This window comes from Pleurotus ostreatus, assembly GCF_014466165.1.
Source record: "Pleurotus ostreatus strain PC9 chromosome Unknown scaffold_7, whole genome shotgun sequence".
NCBI classification, from domain to species: Eukaryota; Fungi; Basidiomycota; class Agaricomycetes; order Agaricales; family Pleurotaceae; genus Pleurotus; species Pleurotus ostreatus.
This window is the reverse complement of record NW_023503162.1, coordinates 1542052-1558121: the sequence shown is the minus strand read 5'-3', so window position 1 is coordinate 1558121 and position 16070 is coordinate 1542052. Positions and strand designations below refer to the sequence as shown.

Below are 16070 nucleotides of genomic sequence, written 5' to 3'. Positions count from 1 at the left end.
GTGGTATATACCTGCATATCGTTCTCGTAATTACAGCAGTTGTTCTTCCCCAACTTTTGGATTGGTTCAATAGTAATAATAGCCTTGGTCAACGTATATACATCGGATACTAGGTTCAGTCTAAGTGCCTGCTAAGAGCAACTACAGATCTAGAGGAAAGGCTGGAGAGCTTCAGGGAGAATACGCGACACGGCAGCCCCAGTAGGGGGCTCAATGGATTGGAAGTACTATATGGGCAGTTAGTTCTGCATCGCTAGGTAATGCACGATGAAGAGACTTACGTCACCCCACCATGGGCCAGCAGCCCACCAAAGAGCACCGAGCCAAACACCGTTGGACTGTTGCAAGTGCTGGAGGGCACCCTTGACGGCGGCGATGCAAACATCTGAACAAATATGTTAAATTGAAAGCCATTTTGCAAAATAAGATCAGGCATTTACCGTTAGACCCAGCGCCGATTTCTCCCAAAACACCCTTGAAGCCGTGTTGTTGGAGCCAGGCAGTAGCGGCTTGGAGACGTTCTACTCCGATGGTCGACGAGACACAGGTGGGCGAAGTACCCGAACCGTCAGAGTCGAGGTACTGGTGCATCTCTATATTTGACAGAGTAGTTAGGGGGTAGTTCAAAGTTAAGATGATAGCATTGCTCACCAATGGCAATGTTGTTGCTCGGGTCCGTGAGGCCCACAAATGCGGCGGCGTTTCCGGAAGACTCCCAGGCTGTTGACGAAGGTTAGTGCCCTGTTCCATAGCCTCTAGCAGCAAGAAATCTCACTCCATGCTCCAGTCCAAGCGGTTCCTGGGGTGTATATGTGGGTTTGACTTAGGTTTGGTTAAGATACAGATACGCACCTTCAACGAGGATGAGTTGGCTTGTGGCGCCTGCGGCACGGATGGCATTGACAGCAGCTTGGTTCTGTACCAGAATTTCAGTATGCGGGTAGGCCTGCGGGCAGGGGAACATACCAGGGCGAATGCGTCAGTTGCGGGGATTCCGTAAGGCTCGTTGATGATGTCTGTCAAAACACTTCAATCGACGAGGGCTGGTCTCTGTCCGAATCACCTACCGAAGACGACGTGGTCGTTAGATTTCTAAGTGATCTGTTAGTTACTCGCTTCCTTGGTGCCTGGAGTAACTCACGAATTGGTTAGCAACGTTGCCCCACCCTTGTGCAGTCTATCAGCGGGTATATAAAATAGTTACGAAGGCTGAACATACAGGTAGCAAAGCTAAAGATGAGAAGTTTCATAAGTCCCAGCCGCCAAGTCGATGAACGAGAACTTACTCAGAAGTCGAGGTGATCACATTGTCCACGTAGCGGGCGTAGTTGTGGGCTGTCCTCATTTAGTCAAGGTCCTGCCAGATTCGGACTAGAAGGAACCCTTACGCTCAATGATAGCGAATGCGCCCTTGCCGGTGATGTAGGAAACGGTCTACAAGAGTGCTGAGCAACTCCTTTGGCTGGAGTACGCCAAAATCACGTACCGATTTGAGCGACGCGAGGTAAGCCGAATCGAAGTTGGGGGATGTAAGTCCGCCAGCGGGCGGACTAAGACGTTCGAGCTTGAATGGGATACGGAAACTGTTGAAGCCCTTGCCGACAAAGTACTATGCAGGCAGTTGGATGTGAGATTCATCCGCGAGTCCGGGTTCTTTTAGTACTCACGTCGATGGAAGAAGGGGCAGGCCACGTGTAATCTGTTCCCAACACACCAGGAATCTTGGTCTCGCCGAATTCTGCGCCGGATTGGTTGACACCGAACAATTTGAACTTCGTCGAGGTGGGAGTTGGAGCAGCCGATGTCGTGGAAGCGGGTTGAGAGGGTGTCGATGATGGGGCAGCGGCACCGGGAAGGCATTGCGAATAGTCTTATCATTGATATTAAACAATACGCGTAAATACTTGGTCGAATGGAAAGCATCAACTCACAATCGTTGAGTTTCTGGCAGCTGGAGCCAGATACACACGTCGTGTCACCGCTGAAACCAATACCCTATGGCAGTTCCCATGTTAGTAATGCCCTTCGACGAGCATTCGCATACTCACTCCACACTGGCCGTACACGGCGGTGGCAGAGGCCGATGTAGCCCAGATGGCTAGCGACACGAGTGCTGATACGACGAGCTTCATTTTGTTGTTGGTAGGGTGAAGACCTAGGACAAACGGAGCACTGCGACGACTATTTTATACACGCACCACTAAAAGACATAACAGTGTACATCCGCCAATACGCCGATTTACATCCAGACGAAATCCACATTCTCCATCACATGGATTAGCGAAGGGTGGCAGCGGCAGCGACGACATATTTCGGATGTTTTCTGGTATGTTAAAACCGACTTCTTCCTAACTATCCGAGGATGATTGCGAGCTTCGCACCATACGTGGATGCATTTACGGGGGATCGCTGACATGACAGACCATTGGGTGCTTGCCATCCACGGCTTTTTTGAAGAGCCACAGACGAGGGATGCTTCTTCCAGTGCCAAGCCGGTATGTTCAAAATTTAGACAGAATATCCGCAACATGCAACTCGGGAGGTGACGCTGACGGAAAGATCATAGGACATACGCTTCTCCCTGGAGATCCGAAGATTACCCCGCCTGCCGTATATTTCAAGAGAGCACACTGGACGAATGTGCATCCCTGTACGTATCGCATCGCGCTATTGCGTGTGTTGCCGTGGAGCACATATTGTTTCGGGGAAACGCAGTTTAATGGGGTAGATTCCACAACGACTTATCGTGGTTGATATGAGCCAAGGGGATATTATACGTGTCCTGAATGTTGCTGATACATGATTACAATCCATGAAAGATATGCTAAAATATGATTAACTGGGGGAAGTTGATCAATAAGTCTGCCCACGATACACATAGTCGATGGATAACAACCTACCGAGGTGGGATTTAGCGTACTGAAGAACCTCCCAGGCCGGTGCTACGCCGCATGCTTCCTAGATTTGATGAACCTTCTCCCCTGTCTTCTGAATACGCCGCCGTACGTCTCGGCGCAGAGAAGAATGATGTAGTAGGTCGAACCCGATCGTATTCCCAATCCCACATAGACGAGCGAGGGGCGTATTGTTCAGTTCGGCGGGTGCTATTGAATAAATGGGTTCCTAAACCGCCAAGAGCTGCGCCTGTCCAGAAACCTGGACGCCAGCCCGGTTGTGAAGGTTGAGGCTCTTTGGAGTAAGGGGGAGGAGGTCCGTGGGGTCCTGTGTGGTCATCATGTCCACCAGGAAACCATCCCGAGGAACCGCCTTGATTTGAACCTCCCGATCCAGGCGGCCGGGGACTCCTCGACGTATTTCTCCAGCACGCAGAGAATAGGCTGTACAGAACAAACGCCAGAACGGAGAACCACAAGACGGAGAATATGATCGCGCCAATGCTGAAAGCTACACCAATATCATACGTGAGTAAATTAGACATTGATTAACGTTGAAGGCTCACATGATTCCTCGTTGTGCGTTCTTAGAGTGTCGTGAACTTGAACAAGGCGGTAGTTCAAAGAACATGATCCTGGTTGAATAATTCATCCGTTTCGTTGAAAGTTCAGCATTTACTCTAACATGAGGCGTACCTTTCAGCACGTAGGGATCACCGGGTCCAGAATACCCTTCACAGGAAACTTCCACTCGCCCAAATCGCAATGATTCGGGCAAATCTGCTTCACACTGAGCATGTGGTCAACAACGTTCTCTCCACGGCGACTTCGCTAGCACTCACCTTCCAATCCACCTCCGTGCCATGTCCCCCGATGTTTTTACATCGCACCACCTCAGGCTGGTACAAGGTACACGGCTTGCCGACACATACCAGCTGTGGTAGTGCACTTGTTCGCCTCCAGGTCGTTTCTTCGCCCTTGTAGAACGTCAAGGCATTGATCCGGGCGAGTTCAACGCGAGACATGACTGGGCCACTTCGACCGCTGCTGGTAGTATACTGGAGAAATGCATGACTCCTTTGTGCTTGTATAAATGGAGTGACGTGGAAGCTGCGTGTCAGTACCTGATAAGCGCCCACCGTGTAGCAATCATCCTGTAAGGTCACTACCACTGCTGGCTGGAGACAGAAAATTAATGGCTAGAAAATACATCTACCGTACATGTGCAATATCTTCTCCAATCTACGAAGCTGCAGCAAGTTCAGCCTTCAACTTTTTCAACACGTCTACCTCAGCCTTGATCTGTGCTTCCAGCTCACTCGTCTTCGGCTGTCCTTTCAGTGTCCTCACGGTGTTTCCCTGCGCGGCAACCTTCGCCTCCAGCTCCAGGACTTCGGGGGACTTCGGGCCAGCGTCAGTAGATGGCTCAGATGGTTTCTTCGCAGCTTTCCCTTTCGCGGCAGGCTGTTTCTTCGCCGGATCACTGGAAGTGTCGGGCTTCGACGTATCCAAACCCCCGAACTTAGCCTTCCACACATCCGCCATCGCTTCATCGATCTTTTTGAACAGATGCTCCGGTTTCCCGATCTGGTGCCCAGCAAGAATATCGCTAGAAAGAACCTCGGGGACAGCGCGTGGCGGGGCGTTCAGCTGAGATAAGATGGCCTCCGACGTTGTAGGCATGAACGGGTAGATCACGGCGGACAACACGTAGATTAGGTTGACGGTGCGCGAGACGACTTGCGCGCAGCGGGTGGGGTTTTCGGTCATCAAAGTTTTGTTCAGGCCGGACGCTTGGAGATACGCGTTTCCGCGCTGCGAGATGAGCATGGCGGTCTGCAGCCCCAGGCGGATCTTGACATGCTCCATGGCATCGAGATAGTCCTTGAGTAGAGCGTTGATATCGCGGACAAATTCTCCGTCGATTGGGTCGTTGGGAGATAGTGGGCCGGGGGCGTCGCCGCTATCAGGAATCACGCCATCATATTGAGAAGATACGAACTTGAGGGCTCGATTGACGAAATTGCCAAAGCTATGAATGGGTTCAATATGAAGTTCCGGGCAAGGTAACTCCGATCGAACTCACTTGTTCAATAGGACATTGTTGTTGGAAGCAATCTGTGAACGACAGTCAGCTTCAAACACGGTGACTGCAGAACTATAACCCGTACGCAATCAGCCCATGAAAACATGGAATCCGCGGTTTCCGGTCTCGTTGATAGCAGATAATACCGCCACACTGCCGAAGGAATGCCAGTCTCCTTGGCCGAAGTACCGAAGACACCCCGATTTCGACTCTTCGAAAACTTGCCGCCTTCGTAATTGAGATATTCTGCAATACTATTCAGCAGAAAGCCCAGCTATAAGAAGCACTGCCGTACCAGTGGTTGATAGATGGTGAAGCATAGTCCAATCCCGTCCATCGCCGAGCTGAACGGATGGCCAGTACACAGTGTGGAAGTAGACATTGTCCTTGCCCATGAATTGGTACAAGTTGACGTGTTTGGGGTTAAACCACCATTGTTTCCAGTGTTGGGTATAGTTAGCGGTGATACTCGGGTAACCAATCGGCGCATCGAACTATCCCAAAAATCCTATAAGACGGGAGAAATACTAGCATCATAGCACGTACCCAAACGTCTATGCTCAATTATTAGTGAAGCTCCATATAAGGCGAGAAAAGTACGTACAAAGGACCTTGCCGGCCATGCCCTCATCCTTTTCGCTGTTTATTGGAACGGGTACTCCCCAATTTAGATCACGCGTAAGCGGCGTCGGGATGAGGCCACCTTTCATACGCGCATCAACGATCTCTCCATCCGAGTTAATGACCGAATTCGAGGACCATTTCCCTGCTTTCCATGATTTCTTGATCCACTCTTCCGTCCGAGGCTGCACGGTGTCAAGCTTCAGATACATGTGCTCTGAGATCTTGGTGGTGACTTTATGGGAACTGTTTACGAGGCATCGGGGTTTGATGAGTTCAATGGCGTCTAGGGTTCTGCTGCAGCCGTCACATTGATCACCACGGGCGTCTTCATAGCCGCAGTGGGGACATATTCCTTCTACGAATCTGTCCGCTAAAAACCTACGATCGAAGGTTTAGCCTAAGCGGCGTGTAAACGTAGTAGCGACCGACTTTGTGCAGTCCTCGCAGTAGGTTTGTTCTTTATGTTGCTTCTCAAGGAGTTCGTGCTTCCCCAAGTTGGAGTAGATCTCCTGGGATATCCTAGAAGAGAATGTAAGCACCACGGAAAATCGAATGGCTCGAACTTACTCTGTATGGAGGGGAGTGGAAGTGCGACCGAAGTGATCAAACCTGAGAACTAGTGAGCTTCGAGCTACATCCATCGTTCGGATGACATACCCTATATTAAACCATTCGTACGTTTGGCGGTGTAGAATATGGTATTTGTCACAAAGTTCCTGAGGTGTAATTCCTTCTTTGATCGCCTGCGTTTCCGTGGCCGTGCCATATTCGTCCGTCCCACAGATATACAGTGTTCTTCTATTCCTGGTACCTGGGGTAGCACTGAGTCATTCAAGCCATTCCTACCCCTCATTAAAGCCGACATACGGTTGTATCTGGAGCGGGGGGATAAGGTCGTGTGAGCGGTGGAGGTAAGAAGGTAGCATACCGACTAAACACGTCTGCACTGAGCGTGCTCCCAATGATATTACCTGCGTGAACGCCGTCAGACGCTCCATGTGCAGCAGTAACGGCTCGACTGACCGAGATGGGGGACATTGTTGCAGTAGGGGAGAGCAGAAGTAATCAAAATGTTGGTTTCCCCTTCTTTTGGAAGGCTATCGTCGCGTCAGATTGGCAATATAACAGTGCATCATGTAGCACTTACATGGCTGGATGCCCTGGGGGCGCAATAACGCGCAGAATGCCGTCTGCTTCGCGAATTTTACGGGACATGGAGGACGTGAATCTAAGGAGAGGAGATCTAATATACAATGGAGAGAAGATGGAATTGCGGAGAGAGAACAGTTTGGCGAATCAGATAGCCCTTTTAAGGACTTGGATTGAGCATCGATTTTGACTGAGTCAAGTGCCAGCTGAATGATCGAGGGTGGCTGTGCCGAAGCGCCCTCTGTGTGGCCGAGGCGCTTAGCGTGTTATAGGAGACAGGGGCCTATTCTTTTACCTAACATTTACAAGTAGGTAGCATGATATCTAATATTCTAATATCTGAATTAAAATGCGTATAGATATATGATAGCCCTCTTTTCCTCCAGCAGATTTAGTCCTGAGTGAGGAGCCACAACGAAGATAACTAGAATCTAGGGATCTCCCTGAGGGGCTAATAGGTCACATGCTCCGGCGCCATATTACGACTCCGGACTCGCGCCGCCGCGCCGTCACCCTCCTCCTCGTTCCCTACCAACATCAACACCATGGGCCTCGCTGGCTGGTTGCAGTAAGTAAACTCGCCAGGGGCTGCACGGTATCTCACATACGATGTAGGAGGTTCTCCATTGGCCCTGCGACACGCCATGCGAACTCGGAGTTTACGGTAAGTTGAGGCTTCAGACACCAGTCGACGGAAAGATGGCTAACTCGCCAGGTCCTATTCAGCCTACCGCCGTGCTCCTTGGACTGCTCATTGGATGCCTACTTTGCTTTACCAACCTATACTTTGGATTACAGACAGGATGGATCAGTATGTAAGTCGCCGTGATTTCATATTCAGCACATACTTAGAAGTAATCTCGCCACTATACTCAGGATGTCGCTGCAATCCGCACTTATAGGATATCTGATCTCCAAACTACTCCCCACACCGCTATCACCCCAAGAAGTCATCGTCGTACAAACTACTGCAGTCGCAACAGGCACCATGCCACTAGCCGCCGGCTTCGTCGGTATCCTCCCTGCGCTCGGCTTAATAAGTCAAGAACGCGATGGTTCTCCTCCAATACACTTGACTTGGTTGTCCGCAGTTGGATGGTCGTGCTCTGTGGCATTCTTTGGGTAAGGTGACCTGTTTATTCAGCGAATTGGCTGATTCGATTCGTTATCCAGTGTCTTTCTATCACCTCCAATTCGGAAACAAGTAGTAGGTTCTCCCTGCAGAATTCAGGACTGGACACACACTGAGCCCTTCTGTTAGATCATTGAAGAGCAGCTGGCGTTTCCATCTGGCACTGCTACTGCTCAATTGATCTCGGTCCTTCACCGACTACCGCCTCCCGACACAACTATTCGCCACAGACGAGGATACACGCAAGTAGACAGTGAAGAACATCAGCGTGAAGACATCTTGGAGGAGCAAGAGCCCATGCTTACTCCCGATCTATCAACTACCGCAAACGACCAGAATGAACGAGAACTAATCCAACACGAAGGATGGCACGCCCTGACGTACAGCTTCATTGCCTCGAGCATCATGACTGTACGTAGTTCATAGGTCCGACTCTCGCCATGACTGATTGTAGAGTTAGCTATCAGCATACTTCTTCCCCATCATCTTTGCAATACCCTTGTTTGGCAATTACCTGGCTAGAGAATGGCTTTGGACGTTCACGCCAAGTCTCTCGTATGTTGGCCAAGGTATCATTATGGGCTTCCCGACGACACTCAGTATGAACTTGGTAACTCTCTTTTAGACATCTTTCAGCTTCTTCTCATGCATATGATACACAGGGCATGCTTGTCGGATGGGGTATTCTCTCCCCATTATCTAAGCACCAAGGATGGGCTCCTGGACCGGTTGGTGACATGGCCACCGGCGCCCGTGGTTGGATATTATGGACGTCGCTCGCTATTATGTGTGCAGACAGCGTGGTATCCCTCCTACCCGTCATATACGAATACGTCAGCGACATTATCAAACACACTACAGGGAAAGGCCATATAGAGACTAAAGAGGACCACGAAGTAGAAACACCCGAACGCCTCGTGCCTATGAAATGGGTAGCCAGTGGTGTGGCGATCAGTATCATCGTCGGCACGATACTGGTATGGGTCGTCTTCGGAAATGAAGGTATCAAGCCGTGGGCCACGGTTCTGGGGTTCGTTTTTGGTGGCATGCTGAGCATCCTTGGGTATGTATGGTGTAAACTTGTCGCCTCCGCGTAATACTAATTCGGATCGCTAGCGTACGTGCTCTGGGTGAGACGGATTTAAACCCTGTATCCGGCCTAGGCAAAATATCCCAACTTCTCTTCGCATGGATCCAGCCTGGTAATATTGTCGCCAACATCATCGCCGGAGGTGTGGCGGAGGCTGGCGCACAGCAGTAAGTTTCACCTTTGGGGTGTACCGGCTGTCTAGTATCTGACACTTCCCCCTAGGGCTGGAGACCTGATGCAGGATTTGAAAACGGGGCATCTGTGCCACGCGTCTCCTAGAGCTCAATTCCTAGGCCAGCTTGTTGGGTCATCGGTGTCGATTATTGTCACTGCAACAGCGTACTCTCTCTACACGAAGGCGTATCCTATCCCCGGCCCATCTTTCCCCGCTCCAACAGCCTATGTCTGGCTCAGCCTGGCCCGCCTACTAAGTACGTCTCAATACCATCACGGGTATGTCGATTACTAACGACGAGCCTAGGGGATGGCCAACTACCAGACCAAAGTGCCATCTTCATGATCTCATCTGCGCTTCTTTTTGGATTAACGTCAGCTTTGAAAACTCAAGCATCTCGTAGACAGCTTTGGTACGCCAAATGGATCCCCTCCGGCGTTGCCTTCGCCATAGGCTTTTTGAATACCCCATCATTTTCGCTCGCTCGTCTTGTTGGCGGCGTGACGGAATATGTATACAGGAAGCATTTTGCCAAGGACGGTCAGGATGGAAAGGATATATGGTTGATAGTTGTGGCGAGTGGATTTGTGTTGGGGGAGGGCGTTATTAGTGTTGTCTCCCTTACTCTGAGGACGTTGGGGGTTGGTGTGGCCAGCTGCTGGGGATGTGGACATAATCTTTGTGGTGGCTGCCCCGCCGTCTAATGTATGTTTCTCTTTCTTGGATTTACGACATTGACATCCCCAGTGAGCACTTGCGATTCTATCGCAAAGACAGTTAGGAGGTCAGTCAGGGGCGCCTCATCGACTATTCTTGAGCAGTCTTCTTCATTTGAACGCTCGCCGGCACCAGATTCATGCGTTTGCCAACTTAACCCCATCGAATCAGCTCTCCCTTTAAGTATGGATCAGGCTCCACCACCATGTGTCTTCCTAGCCATGCCTTCTCACATTGATAAAAGCTTCACCGACAAGAAGGACATCATCGAGCCCAACGTCGAGCCCACCAAATCGCAAGTAGGAGACGTGGAATCGACGTCGCAGCCTGATGATGATGATTCGGCTTCATTCACAACGTCGAACTTGGAGCTGTGGTCATTCTATCTCTACTATGTCGGCAACAATGGGCTTTCGGGCTTCAATTTCGGGCCTTCGCAGTTCCAGAACCTGCTGTTCTTGGCGGGATACGATCCTGTTGACCCTCCTTTCACCACACCTTGTAGTGCGAACGGATGTGTTCTGCCTTATCTTGGACGAGTTCGTGATGGTATGTTTGCATTCGATCTTGATCTTCCTGTGCTCGTGTGCTCACTACGTGCAATGTAGTCAACTCGATCGTCCTGTTGACGAACGGGATAAGTTTTGCTATCCAAGCCGTGGTCCTATTATCAATAGGTGCTTGGGCAGATTACGGACGCTGGAGGTGCGCCGTGCACTTGAAAATTATCATTGAAAGCGCTTAACGTAATTTCAGACCGAACATCACCATCTTCTTCACACTGATAGCCGTGGGCGTGTCATTCGCTTGGTTAGGCGTAGACGAACCGTCGAAGTGGCGTGCGGGAATAGCACTCTATATTCTTGGTTGTGAGCATGACCAGTTGGCACTCTGAATACAACTAATAAAGAACGCCTTCAGTAATAACCTATCAGGTAATGCCGTGTATGATTGAACACACGTACATTGTATGGCTGAACCCGCGGGCAGTGTGCTTTGACATTCTGGACTGCTGCTTTCCCTGGGTTAGCAAGAGACTTACGAGAAGTGAGGGATTCTGCCAGTCAAGCGAGGGACAATGGAAAATCGTTCGTTTGGATCATTCTACAACGTCAACTCCAGAATACTCACAGCGGAGCTCAGGTCCACCGAGCACGCAGATTTCGAGTCCCTTTCCCGGAACCGCATTTCGAATGTTTCCTTTGCCATATGTTCGCTTGGGGAAATTGTTATCCTCGCTATCATGGTTGGCATATTGAAGGGTCTCAAGTCGGATGAAAGCGTAGAAAATAATACCAAGGCTTTCAGTGTCTTGATCGCTTTTTCTGGCGGCGTATGGTGTGGGTTGCTAAAGATATTTTCTGAGTTTATGCACAGTTATTGATGACACGTCGTGCTAACTTTTAGTGCTCTGTGCCATCCCATGGTTCTTATTCGAAAAGAGACGACCTGGTTTGGCTCTCCCTCCAGGTTCAAGCCTCTTGACTATAGGGCTCAAGCAGACCTATATTGCGTTCAGAGAATGCCTCAGGTTGAAACAGACGTTCTTATACCTGATCTTCTACTTCCTAATGTAAGCCTCAATGGTGATCGTCGTATTGAGCAAACGATACTGATAGAACTATAGGGGCGACGTATTAAACACTACAGTGTCAAGATTCCTATCCTTCGATTGTTGGTGCTTGCAATCTGACGTCTTGGATTTAGGACGGTGATCGCGACACTTCAAAACAGGTATTGATATGAAAATCACCTCTACGACACCTCAGGCTGACCCCTTGTCCTCAGTGTCGTCGCGTACTCGACTTTGCAACTTACGCTATTGCTCATTGTGGGGATAGTAGCTCAAGGACTGGGTATATAGTAAGTTGACACCGTTGCATTCTGGCATCTTGGCGTGAACTAAAGTTTGCAATATTCAGCCTCTTCTGGCTCGTGCAGAAGAAGTTCGCCATCAGTACCAAAGCAGTTCGTCGCGGCCCATTTTACTGGCTTTCTGTTCGTTGATTGTATCCGTCGCAGATGCTTTCCTTTAACGTCGTGTGGATTCTGGTACGTCGTATCCGTAACTCGGTCGGTCGTATGCATCTAATGTATGGACAGGTCTTGACAATATGGGGACTCATCGGTATCCATACTGATAAGTTTGGCTTCAAACACGTCTGGGAAATATGGTACCAGCGCACGGCATGGAATATGCTTACTTTGCTTACATATTCCAATGCTAGGTTGTACCAGGCATATTATGGATTGATGGTGTGCCCGTGGTATGCGTATAGCCAGACCATGATAAGTGAAGTTTCGCCGCTACAACAGATGTATGTCTTTCTTCTCTTGTAGCGTAATTGTTGACCTTACACTGACGATAACTCAAGGTTCTTGTTCTTTGCGTTGTTCTCCGTGGTGCGTCGACACCCTTGACTAGGGGGTGTTGTGTTTTTTTTGACGTGGTTTAAACTAGGTTGGCAAAACATCAGCTTTCATTGGACCTTTCATCTCGTCCGCGATCATTACGGCAGCGAATAATAACGACAATATGCCGTTCGCATTTCTCTTCGGCTTGTAAGTGCTCTTGGGTTTGCAATGGAAGGTACCCTAGCTAACTACTGGATAAACAGGGGCGTGTTCAGTACGATATTTCTGTGGATAGTGGACGTACCTAAAAGCAGAGTCGAGTGTCAAGAATTTGTCAGAGCGGAGGCAGATCGGAAAGCCTTCGACTGAGTTTTGTTAACCAACGATACGCATTCCCTAGGAACACCATGTAACCCCCCTCTATCTTCCATGTTTGATAGATCTCGGCTAGAAGATAGATAGCGGCATGAGAAGCTTGATGTTCGAGAGACACGGCTTTCTTTTTATCTCGGACGTACAACGTGGAAGCACGTCGCCGATTAATAGCCGATTCGCGAATGTTTCCATTGAGGCCTCCGTTGGGTTCGTGATTGCATTCGTTCCTTGCGCACGTACGTCGAAGAAAGTTAGGCACAGACGCGGATTAAAAAATAGTGCCTGTGCCCTGCTTCTAGAGCTTGACTTCGTGTCCTTTTGAGTGTTTGTATATTTGGCCCCATCCCGCTGCAGTATGATGGCAATTTGATGAAATGAGTTACGAAAACACCGCGCATGCAGCGGCGAGCGCGCGGGTGCAATTTGATGGTTCCTACGCGTATTAGCAAAGAGAGATATCGATTCGCGGTACTCCCATACCCGCCACGACATGCATCGCAGATCAGACAGCAATCCGGTCGCTGTCCGGCACGTCGACGGTGAATCGGGGACGTTGATGGACGTTGTAGTTCAGGCTGCATATTCCCACGAGCGCTCTGAGCCAGGGCCACCACTGTCGGACCGCAATTGAAGTTAGCGCCGCTCGTCGCTTGGCTGCCCCAATAAATCCAATAGAACAACTTGCCCTTGCCCTTTACCTTCGTCTTCTCTTCCAGACTTCCACACAACCGACCGCTCTTTTCAACTTTCTCGCCGTCTTCAACCATGCCGCACCCTCCCGGCGTTGCCTTCATCGATGACCACGACCACCGCCCAGTTAATGTCGACGCCGCTACGTACTACAGCGGCGAGTTCAGTAGTCGTACTCGAACGTACAGCTACGTGAGTGTTCTATGTTGCGCCGCGCTTTGATTCTTATCAATATTCTGGTCCTGCAGTCCCACCAGCCTTTGAACATAAGGAAGCCCGCTTTCCAAGAAGACTGGCATCTTCGTCCAAGGCGATTGTCGCACGATGAGAAGAACGTCACTGCACCGCGTCGATTCCTGATCGACGTTGAGGAGACCATTCGCGTTATTCTTGAGCAGGAAGATACCGATGGCGACTTCCAGATTAGTGTCACCGATGCTGGTCCAAAGATGATGGCGTTGGGGACCGCGACCAGCAATGGCTACAAGACCTTTGATATCCGTGTATGTTCGACACTATGTTTGTCTTTTGTTTCATGAACTCAAGACGGCATTTTCAACAGGGCACATACATGTTATCCAACTTACTCCAAGAGCTGGCGCTGGCTCGCGATCACAATCGAAAGCGCATCATTCTTGATGAAGCTCGCCTCACAGAGAACCCCGTTGATAGACTTTCTCGCATGATCCGACATTCATTCTGGCATTCGCTTACCCGTCGCATCGACGGAGACGGATTAGAGATCATCACAGCGGATCCGAAGAACCGCACAGGAAGGGTTAACCCCCGGATTTATGTACCCCATGGGGAGCCTGCCATGGCGGAGTATTATCGCAAGGTTGCCAAGGATAAGCCACACATGAATTTGGACGTTCAAGTGCTCCCCGATAAGCCCGATGACCCTGTCTTCGTAAAAAGCTTGAACTCAAAGCCAGGTATCCTTGCTTTGGCGATGAATGAAGTTGATGACGGGAAAGGCGGTCATAGCTTGAAAGGCATTCCTTTCATTGTGCCTGGCGCTCGTTTTAATGAGGTTAGTTATCTGACATGATATCATTGTTCTTAGCACTTACCCGATCTTAGTTGTATAACTGGGACTCATATTTTATCACGTTAGGTCTCCTTGTCGATGGGCAGGTCGCTATGGCCAAAGGGATGGTCGATCATTTCATCTTCGAAATCAAGCACTACGGCAAAATCCTCAATGGAAACCGCAGTTATTATCTCTGCCGTACCCAGCCACCATTCCTTACCGATATGGCCCTTCAGATTTACAATCAATTAGACCGTTCAGACGAAGATGCTAACCGTCGCTGGTTGAAGAGGGCAATTCAGGCAGCGGTCAAGGAATACCACACTATATGGGTGGCAGAGCCACGCATGGATCCGAAGACTGGACTTTCCAGGTATCGCCCGGATGGCTTGGGCATACCACCCGAAACCGAGGCGACTCATTTCACCCATATCCTGGAGCCCTACGCCCAGAAGCATGGTCTTTCTGTCCTCGAATTCAGCGAAAAGTACAACGCTGGCATTCTGAAAGAACCCGATTTGGACGAGTACTTCTTGCATGACCGCGCCGTTCGGGAATCAGGACATGATACAACGTACCGCTTTGAGAAACGATGTGCCAACCTTGGGACAATCGATCTGCAGGCTTTGCTCTACAAGTACGAGGTCGACATCGGTACCGCCATTCGCGAAGTGTTTGATGACGAGCTCGATCTCGAGGAGGACTTCCCTCTTGCCCCATTCCCGCCGTCAGTAGAATCCTACGGGAATCCCCATAGAGAAAGCTCCAAGCGTCGTCCTCAGTCGAGCGAGGAGTGGTTTGAGAGAGCGGAGTTTAGAAGGGGTATCATCGACAAGTACTTGTGGAACGAAAGCAAGAGCTTGTACTTCGACTACGACACTGTCAAGGAGCAACAAATCTTGTATGAGAGTGTCACGGCTTTTTGGGCGCTATGGGCCGGGTGTGCGAGCGACGAACAGTGTTGGAAGCTTGTGTAAGTGATTGTTCCATATCGATCCAGGTCGATTCTGACACATCGGGGGTTCCTAGGTCCAATTCCTTGAAGAAGTTCGAGGTCCTCGGAGGAGTTGTATCCGGTACGGAGGAGTCGAGAGGAAAGATCTCGCTCGATCGACCTAATCGTCAATGGGACTATCCTTATGCCTGGTAGGTGTTTATGACGGTCGCAAGGAAGTTAAGGCTTACAGTGGATTAGGCCACCTCATCAAATCATGACATGGGTTGGCTTGGAAAGATACGGATATCTTGAAGAGGCCCAACGCCTGTCCTATCGTTTCCTTTACATGATGACTACAGCTTTCGTAGACTTCAATGGTGTAGTTCCTGAGAAGGTATAATCCCACCCTCTGTTTCATTCTGCAGCATCTTGACCTTCGTTTCTATAGTTCGACGCCGTCAAACTTTCGCATCTCGTAGATGCTGAGTACGGAAATCAGGGTATTGATTTCAAAATGGTTCCACGAGAAGGATTCGGATGGATGAATTGTGCGTTACTCTGCCTTCACATCGTCAGCCCCGGATTTCATGAATTCCCCTTATATCCAGCTGCCTATCAAGTAGGCCTATCATTCTTGACAACGCACATGCGACGCGCCGTCGCTGCGTGCACAAGTCCTGAAGTGTTCTTCAGCAACAATGCACAGAGCGAGTCTGCCTTGATGACGCAAAACCTACCTTCCACAGATCCTTTGGGGCTGGCTATGGAGGCCCTTCATCTCTGACCTCCGTGTGGCATACGGCATACGGTATG

General features: G+C 49.9%; 6 protein-coding genes across 6 annotated transcripts; 3 read left to right on the top strand and 3 right to left on the bottom strand.

Moving 5' to 3' along the window:
* Positions 1–149: 149 nt before the first annotated feature.
* On the bottom strand, positions 150–2132 carry PC9H_009741 (uncharacterized protein; the record flags this gene model as incomplete). Its single annotated transcript, XM_036779239.1, has 16 exons — positions 150–227; positions 282–385; positions 441–593; positions 652–720; positions 776–799; positions 853–916; positions 967–1016; positions 1068–1092; positions 1142–1167; positions 1220–1230; positions 1287–1335; positions 1389–1434; positions 1487–1609; positions 1668–1870; positions 1932–1995; positions 2049–2132. 16 exons carry the CDS (start codon positions 2130–2132, stop codon positions 150–152), a joined length of 1173 nt encoding a protein of 390 aa, XP_036628628.1.
* Positions 2133–2911: 779 nt separating this feature from the next.
* PC9H_009740 (uncharacterized protein) lies at positions 2912–3919 on the bottom strand (the record flags this gene model as incomplete). Its single annotated transcript, XM_036779238.1, has 4 exons — positions 2912–3405; positions 3461–3529; positions 3591–3684; positions 3737–3919. 4 exons carry the CDS (start codon positions 3917–3919, stop codon positions 2912–2914), a joined length of 840 nt encoding a protein of 279 aa, XP_036628627.1.
* Positions 3920–4136: 217 nt separating this feature from the next.
* On the bottom strand, positions 4137–6819 carry PC9H_009739 (uncharacterized protein; the record flags this gene model as incomplete). Its single annotated transcript, XM_036779237.1, has 13 exons — positions 4137–4926; positions 4981–5012; positions 5066–5226; positions 5276–5474; positions 5527–5534; positions 5585–5982; positions 6034–6123; positions 6172–6213; positions 6262–6415; positions 6472–6479; positions 6533–6575; positions 6628–6701; positions 6752–6819. 13 exons carry the CDS (start codon positions 6817–6819, stop codon positions 4137–4139), a joined length of 2067 nt encoding a protein of 688 aa, XP_036628626.1.
* Positions 6820–7298: 479 nt separating this feature from the next.
* PC9H_009738 (uncharacterized protein) lies at positions 7299–9854 on the top strand (the record flags this gene model as incomplete). The annotated part of the gene is made up of 11 exons (XM_036779236.1): positions 7299–7321; positions 7369–7417; positions 7480–7568; positions 7630–7875; positions 7927–7960; positions 8015–8296; positions 8346–8495; positions 8548–8948; positions 9002–9142; positions 9198–9406; positions 9457–9854. 11 exons carry the CDS (start codon positions 7299–7301, stop codon positions 9852–9854), a joined length of 2022 nt encoding a protein of 673 aa, XP_036628625.1.
* Positions 9855–10052: 198 nt separating this feature from the next.
* Positions 10053–12591, top strand: PC9H_009737 (uncharacterized protein; the record flags this gene model as incomplete). The annotated part of the gene is made up of 17 exons (XM_036779235.1): positions 10053–10416; positions 10476–10572; positions 10624–10736; positions 10789–10802; positions 10858–10955; positions 11011–11207; positions 11275–11440; positions 11495–11518; positions 11575–11601; positions 11656–11730; positions 11790–11835; positions 11890–11919; positions 11971–12041; positions 12096–12185; positions 12243–12270; positions 12329–12429; positions 12486–12591. 17 exons carry the CDS (start codon positions 10053–10055, stop codon positions 12589–12591), a joined length of 1647 nt encoding a protein of 548 aa, XP_036628624.1.
* A 771-nt stretch (positions 12592–13362) lies between these two features.
* NTH1 (alpha,alpha-trehalase nth1) lies at positions 13363–16041 on the top strand (the record flags this gene model as incomplete). The annotated part of the gene is made up of 8 exons (XM_036779234.1): positions 13363–13479; positions 13536–13790; positions 13850–14320; positions 14371–15293; positions 15350–15466; positions 15516–15651; positions 15706–15805; positions 15866–16041. The coding sequence occupies 8 exons, from the start codon at positions 13363–13365 to the stop codon at positions 16039–16041; spliced, it is 2295 nt and encodes a 764-aa protein (XP_036628623.1).
* Positions 16042–16070: the final 29 nt, after the last annotated feature.